General features: G+C 40.9%; 1 protein-coding gene across 1 annotated transcript in view; it reads right to left on the reverse strand.

Moving 5' to 3' along the window:
* Positions 1-879, reverse strand: part of LOC126161601 (division abnormally delayed protein-like) — a 609969-nt gene extending 609090 nt beyond the window's left edge. Inside the window, exon 1 of the mRNA XM_049917549.1 lies at positions 351-879. Within this exon, the coding sequence (XP_049773506.1) occupies positions 351-540 (190 nt within the window). The 5' untranslated portion in view covers positions 541-879. The remainder of the gene's footprint in view (positions 1-350) is intronic.
* Positions 880-16587: the final 15708 nt, after the last annotated feature.

Consider the following 16587-nt stretch of genomic DNA (forward strand, 5'->3'; position numbering starts at 1 on the left):
AAGTTCTAGGGGACTGATGACCATAGATGTTAAGTCCCATAGTGCTCAGAGCCATTTGAACCACTTTTTGAACGGTGACTTTTAGGCGAAATGGAAGACATAATGGTCCATACACAGACGTTAGAATTCTTTCATAATCTCTGACAGAAAAAGATGCAATTAAAAATATATGAACTAAGTGGGATATACAAATCTGGTACTTGAACAATCCTCCACCTTTAGTTCATTGTTGGGATGCTAACGGCTTTGCGAACTACAGCTGGTCAGAAATGAGACGCATTTCGCTAATTTGTCCGTTACTGTCAGCGCTTGTTGCGAAAAAGGCAAAAGAATGCAGTGCAGAAACTTACCATTTATGGGCTTGTCCGGTATGTCAACCGATATATTCTTCATTTCGAAGATCGGTTTCACAGCCGCGCAAGACGTCACCACATTTTCGGGCATTTGTCCAGTACCCGCGAGTGCGTTCCCAAACACGACATAGGTACACATGCACAGAAATGACAACACTGTAACGGAACACAACTCTCTTTTCGCCATTTTCTCCGGCCGGTGTCTACCGAAATAAAAACTCGGGAAGAAACACTACACGACAATGCCGGCGGGAGAAAACGGAGCATTCACTGGAGACGACCGGTAGCTGGAATGCGCATTCACAGCTACGCGCGAAGGCTGGAACTAAATACGAATCTGGCGGTATTCACACGTGCGCGGACATGCGCTTTATTCCGCGCCACACGCTCCGTTCAGCTCGCAGCGCGCACTAGCACACTGCCACACAGTCGCTTACTAGCTGATGCCGGCACGGACGCTGGCAAACTACTCAGCTGATGCGACCTACCGCATGCTTGCACGTCTCCCTAGCACGCTCTCTGCCCGCCTACCCGCCCCCACTACGCCGATACACACATTCATGGGACGCTGACCGCGTCGCGAGCGACATCTACCGACCAACATTGGCATCTGCTGCGCGGCATTCGAGCCGCGCGCTGCTGCGGCCACCTGGCGGCACGAATTTCAACTGCTTGCGGCACGAGTTCCATCATTTGCATCAAAATAGAATTCGGTTACTTCCGAGCAGCGAGTGGAATGCGACGCCGTGGGGAATAAAGGAAGGCTATAACGTTTCTGAATGTCATCCGATCACCGCCACCCACAGAAACATCTCAATATTGAATTTTACTCGTCACGGACTTGCATATCATCGTACTCCCCCCAGTGAGCCAGTTTTTATACGATTACATTATTTTATCCATGATGATTCGAGAAAGCCGCGACTGTTTTCGTAAATTTCAATATTTCATAACCATAGAATAAAGGTGGCAGGGGTAAAATACAGGGAGCGAAAGGCTATTTACAATTTGTACAGAAAGCAGAGGGCAGTTATAAGAGTCGAGGGACAACAACAACAGACTAAATCTACCATAGGTTTCAATATGTGACATATCTGTGCTGTAATGTGTCAAGACAAAAATGTGAAATTTGCACGGAACATCTTTGTTGCCGTCTGATGTGTTACGGTGAAATGAATCATAAAAGGTGTGCCTGTTTTGTGGTTTTTCTGCACTGGTATTAAATCTGCGGGCTCTTGGGCAAAGCTGGAGGAAAGCGTTAGTGATGACCTCCAACACATGCGACAGCGATGTTCGAGCAGTAAAATAGCCATAGCAACAGACAGAACTACTTACACGCTACTCAAAGGCCAATTATCTGAAGCGGACTCTAGACGATCAATAATAATGATAATATTTCCCGGATGCTGCTGTAATATTGACCGTACAGGAGTAAGATTGAGATGTTGTGCAATAATATTGAGAACACCGAAAACTCTACAAATATATTACGCTGCCTACAAATGTTGTACCGTCTGTGGGCAGTATTATCAATATTCGTGATAGCATGTCGCATGCCACACAGACCAAGGAGGTTATGTTATGTAAAGTGCGTTGTTGTTCTGTAGAAAATGAGTTCAAAACAAGACGAAAGAGCATTATTATTAGAGTGCATCGAAATGTCTAAACCACTGACGATATTGTGGGATGTTAGAATAGGTGAGTACAAATACTGGTGTGTTAAGAATAACCCATCGTATGATTTGTTGCACAGAAAACATAGGGAAGGCCCACGAAGGAAGGTTTTTTTTTTTTTTTAAGTAATTTCCTCAGAGTTCTGAGTTAACGTATTCATGGTGAGTCATGTAAGATGTAACATCCCTTTTATTTCGTGATATGTTTAGATATCTCTCGGACTTCGCACGGACTTTTCAAACGCCCCTTGTAGCACTTGCAACCTACATCCTCCATTATCTGCTGGATGCATTGCAATCTCTACCTTCCTCTCAGTTTTTGCCCTGTGCAGCTCCCTCTTGAAGTCAGTCCCTGATGCCTTAACAGATGTCCTATCATCCAGTGTTTTCCACATATTCCTCTCCTCTCCGATTCTGCGTGGAACCTCCTCATTCCTTACCTTATCAGTCCACCTAATTTTCAACATTTGTCTGTAGCAGCACATCTCAAATGCTTCGATTCTCTTCTGTTCCGGTTTCCCCACAGTCCATGTTTCACTACCATACAATGCTGTGCTCCAGACGTATATTCTCAGGAAGTTATTCCTCAGGCGGCCTATGTTTGATACTCATAGACTTCTCTTGGCTAGGAATGCCACTTTTGCCAATGCTAATCTGCTTTTGATGCTCCGTCCATCATTGGTTATTTTACAGTCGAGGTAGTAAAATTCCTTAACTTCATCTACTTCCTGACCATCAATCCGCATATTAAGTTTCTCGCTGTAGCGTATCGCAGCATCGCCTGCGGTTCGAGAACTGCAGGTCCTTCTTTGGACGAGCGCAGAGGAGCGTACTCCTCAGGCTTACTGGCGTCTTCGGTACAACACCTGCAGAGGTTATACTAGAAATACTGCGGATCAGGCCCATATAGAGTAGAGGGCTAGTGGTTAAATCGAAGTAGACTCGGCCGGCCGGAGTGACCGAGCGGTTCTAGGCGCTACAGTCTGGAATTGCGTGACTGCTACCGTCGCATGCCTCGGGCATGGATGTGTGTGATGTCCTTAGGTTAGTTAGGTTTAAGTAGTTCTAAGTTCTAGGGGACTGATGACCTTAGATGTTAAGTCCCATAGTGCTCAGAGCCATTTGAACCATTTTGAAGTAGACTCGACTGATCGCAAGTGATTACATTGTTAAATATCAGTAACAAAATTCGATCCCGGGACTCGGAGAATAGATGGCTGGTAGCGGAAATGACCGTACGGCATTGTGGGCCGGGAGTCCCCCATTCGGGGAAGTTCAGACGCCGAGGGCAAGTACCTATTGCATTCGACGCCACATTGGGTGACTTGCACGTCGGAGATGGAGATGAAATAATGATGAGGACAACACAACACCCAGTCCCTGAGCGTAGAAAAATCTTCTGCCCCAGCCGGGAATCGAACCCGGCCCCTTGGCGTGGCATTCCGCCGCGTTGACCACTCTCTCTCTTTTTTTTTTTTTTTTTGTTTGATCTCATTTTGTTCAATATTATTCGTGGAATTTTTTCGGGACGGACGTCCGATGACACCCGTTTAGATTCTTTGTTGATCCGTTCACTCAGTTTTTTGTTATAGAGAGTAGCTAACCCTCTGCCTGAACACGCTGAGCTACGGTGCCGGCATCTGCGGGGAGCCAAAGAGAGACTGGCATCGCCCCTGGATGACCCATCTTAAAGCTGTTCCCACATGGGACGAATCATCTAACTCGAACGTGGAGGCGGGCGGGACATTCGACCTCGCGAGGCACAGTGCCGCCGGCAGGCACACGGCACAGTTGGTTAACGTGATTTGCGCCCTTTGCGCTCTCCAGCAGCCGTTGTCGGCTTTATTCGCCTTGAAAACCACGCAGTTTCTTTACGAAAATGGATACGTCCACTCTGCGATTGTTGAACAAGAACGGAGAAAATTGCGAAGAAGATTCTGGACACGACGATGGCTTGAACAGCGAGTTTCTGGTAGAGGACCAGTGTATAACGCTGTACAACGATCTGAGATACACACTGGCAGGAGTTATTCGTCAACTCAATTAAATTTTCATCTCATTTTTAATTTTAAATTGGGTATAGCTAAGGTATAGTGTCTAACATCAGTCTGTGCGTGCGTAAACCATGTTCTCGGTGCGGCATGGCCTACCAACCACCTAAAATAATGTACTTCATCAAAAAGACTTCAAGATCGAGATTTGTTTCGTAAACTCATTCGAATGGAAGAGGAGTTTGTTTTCAAACTGCTCGCAATTGTTATAAAAGATACTGGTATTTAGCGGCAATATGCAAACATGAGCCAGTCCATAAACATATTTTACACAAAGTTTTCGTAATAGTATAAATTCTCAGGGTTGGTTGGTTGGTTTGTGGGATTAAAGGGACCAGACTGCTACGGTCATCGGTCCCTAAATTCCCAGAGTATAACTTGTGTTTATTTTCAGACTTCAAACATAGACTGGCTGTCAGGTTAAGCTTTCTGGCCACTGGGAAAATATTCGAGTCGTTGGCCTTCGCAGCGAGAATTGCTGCAAATACATTATGTATAATAAATAACATCGACTTTTCAGGTAATACTTCTATTAAATGAATAATAAAGACTCAGAATATTTTAGAAAACAAAAGGTGAAAAAAATATTATCTTGCTATCTATTACTCTACAACACAGTCTACAACACTATCAACTGTACCCAAAAAAAAAATGGCTCAAATGGCTCTGAGCACTATGCGACTTAACTTCTGAGGTCATCAGTCACCTAGAACTTAGAACTAATTAAACCTAACTAACCTAAGGACATCACACACATCCATGCCCGAGGCAGGATTCGAACCTGCGACCGTAGCGGTCGCCCGGCTGCAGACTGTAGCGCCTAGAACCGCACGGCCACTCCGGCTGGCTAACTGTACCCCTGTTTCAACATAGCATCCAACTTTCTTTATACGACATACACTATGTAAAGAGTACCCACAGATGCCATTATTTGGTATTTAAAATGAGAGCACTACCCAAAACATGCGCTTTTGACAGATCAACGATGCGCCATAGCATTGAAACGGTATACTTTCGCACCATACAAGTTATAACAGTAAAATCATTTAACTACAGGAAGTCTGTATCTACCGATATGTAGTTTCCTGTCGTTTGTTGTAACAAATAGTTGCTAGAAGGACGCGTTTTCGAGAGATCCTCAATCTACTGATACTCTGGGACAGGTTATATTCATATTGCATTCACTATTAGAAACAAAACCTACCAAATATGATGCTTAAAGCCATACAATATGGTGGCTCCTGTGTTCCGCGTGTGGCGTAGAAGACTGTCACATCCTATTGGCCACGTTCCTCTACACGAGGCTCGGATCCTTTATTTCACGCTCTGCAGTGTAGTGCAACGTGGAATTCCACACTATGGCGTCACCAGCTCCTCCCACACATGCGTTTTCATGTCCCGTGAGCAGACAGGTTAAGGGAATGGTCATTACTTGACATGGTTCATACCCGTCCTCCTACTGAACAGGGAGACAGTCTATCTGTGACTGCAGTGCTTCATTGCAAGTTAACCGAACAGAAAGGGAAGGGCTGCGTAACTTGAACAGGGCAGAGCTGGAAAAGATACCGAAGGATGAAAGTCATTCAACTCTGTCTGCGGTTCATGGTCTTGTGGTTAGCGATGCTGAGTTGATGACGGGACCCAGTTTCGATTCCCAGCAGGCTCGGGAATTTTCTCTGCTCGGGACTGTGTGTGTGTGCGTGTGTGTGTGTGTATGTGTGTTGTCCTCATTGTTTCACAATCATGGACACACAAATAGCCAAAGTCGCATCAAATCTAAAAAAAAAAGAGACTTTCACCAGGCTGCCGAAGTCCCCACTAGGGGAGTCACAGCCAACATTGCCATACACACATTTCACTTAACTCTGCTGCCAGTAGATTGTCAGGGGCACTGAATTATTATTTTTACAATAGAAAACGTAGGGATATCGATGTCCAATAAAACGTTCCCTTTGAACAATTATACAAGACTGTGCTTAAACTGAAAGACTGTGCTTAACCAGACAGACTGTGCTTAACCTGACACACAATATTTTTAGTGCAACGCAATCTGACTTTCAATAATCCCTACAAAAGAATGGCCCTGACTAACATTAACCTATACCTTTCACAAATCACTTACCTCACCAAAAATCTTCGTTACTGGAACTACTGCAATACAGCGAGCGCCACTACTGCCAGCTAAATAAAAGATTCAAACTACGGAAGGCACTAACTACTGATAGGCATAGTTAGCAAATGAAAGATTTTAATAGAGAACAAACAATGTATTTACCTTAATATCATCAAAAGTCATAATATATGTAATTTCAAAACTCCGCCATTTCCTTCCACACATCTACCACTGCTGGCGGCTCACCTCTAACTGCGCAACGCTACGTGCTGTTCACTTCCAGCTGCCGCTGCCCAACACTACAATGGCAGACAACAATGCAAACTAGCCACAGACTGCACACAACACAGCCAGTGATTTTCATACAGAGCGCTACGTGGCATTACCAATATAAAAATCTAAACATCCTACTTACATAATTATGATGAATGATCAGGACTGTCTTTATGGACTGTGAGAAAATTTTAGCTTTTGACCAACATTGTATCAATAAGTGTGTGCATTTCATTTCTTTGTTATTGTAATTATGAAAAATTTTATCAAATCATTATTGGCCACTGCCCAAAACAATTTGTAAAATTTTTTGTGGGGAGCATGGGGGCTATGTAAGTAGGATGTTTAGATTTTTATATTGGTAATGCCACGTAGTGCTCTGTATGAAAATCACTGGCTGTGTTGTGTGCAGTCTGTGGCTAGTTTGCATTGTTGTCTGCCATTGTAGTGTTGGGCAGCGGCAACTGGAAGTGAACAGCACGTAGCGTTGCGCAGTTAGAGGTGAGCCGTCAGCAGTGGTGGATGTGTGGAAGGAAATGGCGGAGTTTTGAAATTACATATATTATGACTTTTGATGATATTAAGGTAAATACATTGTTTGTTCTCTATTAAAATCTTTCATTTGCTAACTATGCCTATCAGTAGTTAGTGCCTTCCGTAGTTTGAATCTTTTATTTAGCTGGCAGTAGTGGCGCTCGCTGTATTGCATTAGTTCCAGTAACGAAGATTTTTGTGAGGTGAGTGATTTGTGAAAGGTATAGGTTAATGTTAGTCAGGGCCATTCTTTTGTAGGGATTATTGAAAGTCAGATTGCGTTGCGCTAAAAATATTGTGTGTCAGGTTAAGCACAGTCTGTCAGGTTAAGCACAGTCTGTCAGTTTAAGCACAGTCTTGTATAATTGTTCAAAGGGGACGTTTTAAAGTATGGGACAATATTCCTATTAACCAAATGGCGCAAGATAAAAGAGGTTTGGGATGTACGCGTACATGAAGAACAGCAGCAGTGGAACCACCTTGAGAAGGACTTCAAAAAGGAAACAAGGAGGAGTGAAGCTCATCGTGAAGTGAAACAAGCGCTGTATTGTGTGTGAGTTACAGAGGCGAGCAAGTGTGCTGGGCTTCCCCAGTTCACTGTTAGTAGCGCCGTGTCACGTTGACGCGTCTGCATGTAGTTCACAAGTATTGCACCATAATTAAGTATAAAATTAAAAGTCAAAATTTTATATTCAAACTTTGTTAACATATACTTTAATGTAATAACGTTTTAAAAGCCAAGTCTTAAAAGTAATTAAATCAATAGTTTACGTAAAACCACATTTTAAGAAAAAATAAGTAGTGCTAAATAATAAAGCTAGAAAGCCAGAATTTGGTCAGAATAGGCCTATGGAGGTAATAAATAAGTGATGCAAGTTTCAAAATAATAGATTTAAAATTACAGCCAGAATCCACATTTTAAAGAAAAATTAGAGACACTAAATATTAGACTTAGAAATGTAAAAATTTCTGTGATACTTCAGGTCAACCTAAAAATAATAACTAAGAGACCACGTTAGGCTACCTCTTATAGTTTTTGATCAATTTAGTAAAAACTAAATTTGTAACTAAAATATACCCATTTGTAGTAAATTAAGTACCTGTAATTTTAATGATAGGAAATTTTGGTTTCAGCTTATGATAAAATGGCTCAAATGGTTCAAATGGCTCTGAGCACTATGGGACTCAACATCTTAGGTCATAAGTCCCCTAGAACTTAGAACTACTTAAACCTAACTAACCTAAGGACATCACACACACCCATGCCCGAGGCAGCATTCGAACCTGCGACCGTAGCAGTCCCGCGGTTCCGGACTGCAGCACCAGAACCGCTAGACCACCGCGGCCGGCTCAGCTTATGATAAAATCTACTAAATAATAGAGCCATAACAAATTTTAGAATTGTAGTATTAATAACAAACAATATAAGATCTATTGAAGTTATAGTTCAGTGGTAACGATCTGCCGTTAGTTCCACTTTAAAAATTCTAGAAAGTAAAGTTTTTATACAAGCGAGCTGAAACATTTTCTGTGATTTCAAATAATTACCAGAATGCAGGTAAAAATTATTAAGATTCTAAATTAGTTCATAACTTTGTTATTAAAGATTATGCGTACGAGAAAGTGGTCGTTCAGAGGCTGCTGCCGTGTGCATAAAGGCCCGTTGCCATGGAAACGCCGTCAGCGGCGCGGCATAGCGGCCTCTCCGTCGCCGTTTGCCCATGTCGAACCGCAGCCGCTGCCGCGCGCCGCGCTGCAGGTCCGCGCCGCCAATCACAGAACGCGCTGAGCGTGACGTCAGGTACTGAAACGCGAGCCACACGAACTCTGGCCGTACCGCTGGCGCGGACCCAGCGGCAGTTATGAAATACTTATCATCCGATTTCAAGGAAACTATGCGATACAAAAATTTGATTCTTGTGCATGTTACAGCCTGATATCTTTTCTCGATAAAGGACCAAATTTATTTTCGTTATTCGTCGTGGTTACTTGCTGTATCGCATTTACGTAAACCATTACACGAAATTTAATGAGTGTGCAGAAGTAAAAACGCATTGCCTGGAATTTGCGTGCAGTTCATTTTAGGTAATACATTATTGCGTATGAAATTTGGTCAATATACCGAAATAGTTTTTAAAGCTGAGAGCAGAACGATAGGTATCACCGTTCTCAAGATATTGAGTGATATGTCGGCGGACGAGCTGTGCGGTGGTCGGGCGCGGGTCGCTCGCGATGCGACCGATGCTTCGTCCTGCTCGTCGTAAACCATGTGGTTGTATCAGTCGCAAATTTCGTAAACGGTTCAAGAAATCGAAACGTGTTTTTTTTCAAATGATAACTTGTATTTCGTCTCATCATAAATAACCAAAATCTATATATCTACCGAGATATAAAAGTAATTACAGTTTTTCAGAATTGATCGATGAATTTTTTTTAAACGGTATTTAATAGCAATTGGAATGAGAATTACAGTGACATTGAACGCCTTAATATTTACAATATTCTATATAGACTTGTTGTTTTTGTGGTCTTCAGTCCTGAGACTGGTTTGATGCAGCTCTCCATGCTACTCTGTCCTGTGCAAGCTTTTTCATCTCCCAGTACCTACTGCAACCTACATCCTTCTGAATCTGTTTAGTGTATTCATCTCTTGGTCTCCCTCTACAATTTTTACCCTCCACGCTTCCCTCCAATACTAAATTGGTGATCCCTTGATGCCTCAGAACATGTCCTACCAACCGATTGCCTCAGAACATGTCCTACCAACCGATCCCTTCTTCTAGTCAAGTTGTGCCACAAGCTCCTCTTCTCTCCAATTCTATTCAATACCTCCTTACTAGTCATGTGATCTACCCATCTAATCTTCAGCATTCTTCTGTAGCACCATATTTCGAAAGCTTCTATTCTCTTCTTGTCTGAACTATTTATCGTCCACGTTTCACTTCCATACATGGCTACACCGAATCCATACAAATACTTTCAGAAACGACTTCCTGACATTTAAATCTATACTCGATGTTAACAAATTTTTCTTCTTCAGAAACGTTTCCCTTGCCATTGCCAGTCTACATTTTATATCCTCTCTACTTCGACCATCACCAGTTATTTTGCTCCCCAAATAGCAAAACTCCTTTACTACTTTAAGTGTCTCATTTCCTAATCTAATTCCCTCAGCATTACCCGACTTAATTCGACTACATTCCATTATCCTCGTTTTGCTTTTGTTGATGTTCATCTTATACCCTCCTTTCAAGACACTGTCCATTCCGTTCAACTGCTCTTCCAAGTCCTTTGTGTCTCTGACAGAATTACAATGTCATCGGCGAACCTCAAAGTTTTTATTTCTTCTCCATGGATTTTAATACCTACTCCGAACTTTTCTTTTGTTTCCTTTATTGCTTGCTCAATATACAGATTGAATAACATCGGGGATGGGCTACAACCCTGTCTCACTCCCTTCCCAACCACTGCTTCCCTTTCATTCCCATCGACTCTTATAACTGCCATCTGCTTTCTGTACAAATTGTAAATAGCGTTTCGCTCCCCGTATTTTACCCCTGCCACCTTCAGAATTTGAAAGAGAGTATTCCACTCAAAATTGTCAAAAGCTTTCTCTAAGTCTATAAATGCTAGAAACGTAGATTTGCCTTTCCTTAACCTTTCTTCTAAGATAAGTCGTAGGGTCAGTATTGCCTCACGTGTTCCAACATTTCTACGGAATCCAAACTGATCTTCCCCGAGGTCGGCTTCTATCAGCTTTTCCATTCATCTGTAAAATATTCGCGTTAGTATTTTGCAGCTGTGACTTATTAAAGTGATTGTTCGGTAATTTTCACATCTGTCAACGTCTGCTTTCTTTGGGATTGAAATTATTATATTCTTCTTGAAGTCTGAGGGTATTTCGCCTGTCTCATACATCTTGCTCACCAGATGGTAGAGTTTTGTCAGGACTGGCTCTCCCTAGGCTGTCAGTAGTTCTAATGGAATGCTGTCTACTCCGGGGACCTTGTTTCGACTCAGGTCTTTCAGTGCTCTGTCAAACTCTTCACGCAGTATCATATCTCCCATTTCATCTTCATCTACATCCTCTTCCATTTCCATAAAATCGTCCTCAAGTACATCGCCCTTGTATAGACCCTCTTTATACTCCTTCCACCTTTCTGCTTTCCCTTCTGTGCTAAGAACAGGGTTTCCATCAAAGCTGTTGATATTCATACAAGTGGTTCTCTTTTCTATGAAGGTCTCTTTAATTTTCCTGTTGGCAGTATCTATCTTACCCCTAGTGAGATAAGCCTCTACATCCTTACATTTGTCCTCTGAAATTAAACCGAAATTAATTTGCTGGTATATATAAAATGTAATTTGCTAAGTATCTACAGCTATTGATTATTTTCTTTGGTAAGTAACAAACTTTTTTTTCTTGCTCCAGTGTACATTATTTGTTCAAGAAAGAGAAATATACGTTTTGTAAGTAACAAAAGCCATTTTCTTCCTGTGACGTATTTTATTTGTTCTATATGCTTTTCGCCTTTTGCTTTAAGGCATCTTCGGTGGAATCTAGAATGTTTCAGTTCTGTTTGATATGTTATCTTGCAGATTATAAAACAGTTCACATCTTTTTTTGCGTGAATAAATGATTACTTACAGTTAATCGAGTTTTTGGCGGACATCTGCGTTTCGCCTCACGTAGTCACATGCTGAAGTTTGAACTAAAACTTAGCTTATGGAACATAAGCACATTTTCATGTTCGCTCTTTTTTCTTCTGTCACTAGCTGTACAAATTTTACCGGAAAGTCTGATTTCAAGTCGTAATTACAGTGTGTTCACCTAATGCCCCTTCCTGTTTGGTTTGTTTATGTACATGTTGCCAACCTAAAGAATTATATGCTGAAAGCTAACGTTTGTTTATTTCTGTTCTCCTTACATCTGCATGTGTGTGTGTGGCTAGCCAGTGATAGTTATAGAAAGTTGAAAGTGAATGCAGAAGTTGTCAGACAGTGATTCAAAGGTTTGGTGTTCAGATGATTTCAGTTTTGGTTTAAATGTTTTGTGGAGGAGTTCATGTAAGAGTAAATTCACTGCTTACATTAATAGATAAAATAGTAGAATAACATTTCACCAGATGATTATTGCCAGGATACGAGCACCCAACTCATTTGTCTTCTCTCACATGAACTCCTCCACAAGATAATTAAATCAACACTCGAATCAGCTGAACACGAAAACTTTAAACTACGTTCTGTCATATATTACATTCACATTCAAATCTTCAGCTCAGCCTAACTACACGCACACATAAACAGACATAAAGAAAACAAAATGACCAGACTTTAGTTTTCAGCATATGCTTCGTTAGGTTGGCAACGTGTACATAAACCAAATAAGAAGAGACAGAAATTGAACACACTGTAGTTACGACACTAAATCAGTTTTTGGTAAAATATTCGCAGCTAGTGACAGAAAAATAATTGTGCTCCACACCAATTAATCCAAACAACATAAAATTGTGAAGGAAAAAAGTTTGTAACGTGGAATTAATGTGCTTTCATCTCGTAAGTGATTTTATACTGTGATCTACAGCCTGCGACCAAACGAGAGTAAAACGCAGACACCAGCCAAAAATTCGATTAACTGTCAGTAATCACTTATTCACGTAAAAAAAGATCTGAAGTGTTTCATAATCTACAAATAACACAAAGATTCCACTGGAAGTGCCTTAAAGTAAAAGGCGAAAAGCGTATAGAACAAATAAAATACGTCACAGGAAGAAAATGGCGTTTGTTACTTACAAAACGTATATTTCTGTGCTTGCTGCAGGTGATGGCCACGTAAACAGATTTCTTATTTATTATTTCATTTTGCCTTAAGACATTTTGTTTAATTACAACGTTTAGAATACTTTATAATTACATGCAATAACACCTGATTGCCAATTACTCTTTCCAGCATCGAAAAAAACAGTCTTTACAATCAGATGTATAGTCTTTGATAAGTCGATTTCTTTTAACGAAAGATTTTACGTCCCTGATAGAATCTTTGTGTCAAACACCTTGGCATAAAGTACCAAATATAGTATTATGTGAATCGTTTTCAATATCCATAAAGTCTCACTGATCACAGTGTTGCAAATAGTTACGAAGGACCAGTCATAATAATTGCTTTCACAGTTACCACTTTAGGCGTTATAATCCAATTGCCGATCCATATTTGGTTGCCAAAATACCGTATTTATTTTTTGATTAACCTGCTTTCCCCGACGAAAACGGCAATTAAAAATAATTTCATACGACGTTCATGCATTCTTTAATGTGCCTGAGAATGGTCACATGATATCTGAAGTCAACGGAAAAGCCTCCATTGCACAAAAAACGTATGGCAGCATATGTGAAAGTGCACTACGATACATTTGCCACTGATGACTTCCACACAGTTTCAGAACTGCCATTGCATTCGAAAGTCATGGATAACACGTAACCTGTCATTGGTTGTTGTTTCATGAAGGAATACATGTCTTATGGAAAATGCTACACATGGCAGAGTGGCCATAACAGTAATTAAACTTCATCATTTGCTGACATTCGCCATAAGAAAACTGCATTCAAGTTGTAACTTTTCCCTAACATAAGGCTGTTTGCAGGGACTAATAGAGATGTATATACAAATACTTCACAAATATATGGGCTAGAAGCTACATGAAACAAATATTCTGGCAATAAATTCGCAACTGACCTACCTAATGAAAAGTGATGTTATTTGCTTTTGGGCTGCATTAACAAGAAATACAATTCGTCTGTATGTTGATACAGTGTTCCACAGCAGTCTATCTTCTGCAGGCCTCTTCATATCTACCTAACTACTGCATCCTACATCCATTCTAATCTGCTTACCGTTGGTAAGCCTTGGTCTCACTCTACCATTTAGCCTTCAATACCAAACTGACGATTCTTTGATGCGTCATAACACGTGCTGTCAATTAACCCCTCTTGTAGTCAAGTTGTGCCATAATTTCCTCTTCCTCCTCTATTTAATTTAGTACCTCTTCTTTAGTTACACGATCTTCGTATCTAATCTTCAGCATTCTTATTTATCACACGTTTTGAAAGGGTCCATTGTCTTCTTGACAGAACTGTTCATCATCCACGTTTCACTCGTGCATGCAAGGCTACATTCTACACAAATACCTTTGTAAAATAGTACCGAACCATTAAAATTTATATTCGATGTGAACAAACTTTCTTTTTCAGAACGCTTTTCTTGCTATTGACAGTCTTCATTTTATATCCTCTCCACTTCTGCCTTCTCAATTACTGTTTCCCTTTCAAGTCATTGAAGTCTTAGAAATGCAGTTTGGTTTCTGTTCAAGTTGTAGATAATATCGTGTCCCTGTGTTTTATGGATGACATCTCCAGAGGTTCAAAGAAGGTTTGCAATTAAGATTGTCAAAACGTTTCTCTAAACATGCAAATGCTATAAATACAGTTTTGCAGTTCTTCAGTCTGTCTACTTAGCTAAGTGGTAGGATCAGTATTGCCTTACGTGTTCAGACATTTCACAGGAATCTAACATTGTACTTATGTTAGTTTGTATAAACCCTCCCCCTCTCCTCTCTACATATTCGTTCCACTTTCTAACCTTCTCCTATTTGCTTAATTCTGGCTTGCCAAAGGAGTTCTTCACAGTTGCTTCTCCTTTGAGCAAAGATTGCTTCCTTCTTTCTCATTTTCATTCTCCAACGAGTTTTTGGACTCCCTCTCAACGTCATGTTTAGACATTTCTGTTTCCCATGGCCTACTTTATTTGCTGCATTTTTATATTTTTCTCTCTTGTCAATTAAATTTAATATATAACGTTTTATCCAACGATTTCTACTGTACCTTTTTGCCGTTCACATATTCTGCTGAATTCACCATTTCTTCTCTCAAAGATATCTATTCCTATGGTAGCGGATTACTTCCTCTGTTTCCGCCAGTCGTTGCATTACGGTAACTTTAAGATTATCGAAAAACTGTGGGTCTCGACTTATTCAAGTCCCATCTCCTTAATTTGCTACCGTTTACTGTCTCTTTAGTTGTAAACTACAGCTCGTAACCAATAAATTATTGTCGGTTTGCGTTTGCACCGAGAAATGTCTTACAATTTAAAATCTGGTTTCGAAAACTCTGTACCAAATATGTATTATTCTTTCATGATTCTTAAGCAAGGTGTTGGCGATGATTACATCATGCTCTGTGCGAAATTCTATCAGGTGGCTTCCACTTTCATCCCTTCCCCCAAGCCTTTGTGTTCTTACTGTTTTCCTGTACCTGCTACCGTATCGCATATTAAATTTTTGTCTTGCTTAACTATCTGAATAATCTCTTTTACCGTATATTGTTTCAGTATGTTAGGAGATGGTGAACAATTATGAACGGTGGTCATGAAATCTTCCGAGCGAGGGGGCGCAGTAGTTAGCACACTGGACTCGCATTCGGGAGGACGACGGTTCAATCCCGCGTCCAACCATCCTAGTTTAGGTTTTCCGTGATTTCCCTAAATCGCTTCAGGCAAATGCCGGGATGGTTCCTTCGAAAGGGCACGGCCGACTTCCTTCCCCATCCTTCCCTAACCCGATGAGACCGATGACCTAGCGGTTTGGTCTCCTCCCCCAAATCAACCCAACTCATGAAATCTGTTTATGGTGAAATGAGAAAACATGAATAATGAAATTATATTGCACAGAAAATGAAAAATTGGTATGTCTGCACCAAACTTCGTCTTTCCTTCATGTAGGTATGAGACAATGATGAGAAAATTAGATCAGAAAATGAGACGCTAAAAGTAGGCGAAGATTTTGCGATTTGGGCATAAAAATAACTGTTGCTGTAGAATAAAAAGAATGTAAAATGTAAACTACTAATAACAGGAAATGCTCTTCTGGTAAAAGGGGAATTTACTAACATCGAATATAAATTTTAAGTGTTGGGAGGCCTTTTCTGAAATTATTTCTTTGTAGTGGGAGCTTATTTGGAAGTAACACGTGGATTTTAAGTAGTGCAGACACGAAGAGTAAGAAACTAGTTAAAATTAGGTGTTAGAGAACAACGTTGAAAATTAGATAAGAGATCAGATGACGAATGAAGAGATATTGAATAGAGTGAAGGAGAAAATATCTTTATGGGATGATTTAATGAAAAGAAGGGGTAGATTAACAGGATACTTCGCGAGGCGACAAGGAAGACTTGTTTGGTTATCAAGAGAGGTGTGCCGGGTTAAAAGTTGTAGAGATAGACTAAGTCTCGGCTACCGCAAGTATGTTCAGATGGATGAAGGCTGCAGTGTTTATGCGGAGATGAACACATTACCACAGGACAGGCTGGGATGTAGAGATGCATCGAACCAGCCTCTTGACAGAAGACAATATCAATAACACAGGCTGCAATATAAAACCTTGTAACGACGTTGTCTTGCAATGAGAACTTATTTTCGTCTCCGACGTGGCGATAGAGAAAGCTGGAGCGACGGCTCAGCGGTACTGTGTGACGTAGGCAGCACGTCAGCGGTTTCTGGGCCGCGAAGAACAGATTACAGCTTGGCGGCTGCTTAGCAACCA

The sequence above is a fragment of the Schistocerca cancellata genome, chromosome 2 (assembly GCF_023864275.1).
Source record: "Schistocerca cancellata isolate TAMUIC-IGC-003103 chromosome 2, iqSchCanc2.1, whole genome shotgun sequence".
Lineage (NCBI taxonomy): Eukaryota > Metazoa > Arthropoda > Insecta > Orthoptera > Acrididae > Schistocerca > Schistocerca cancellata.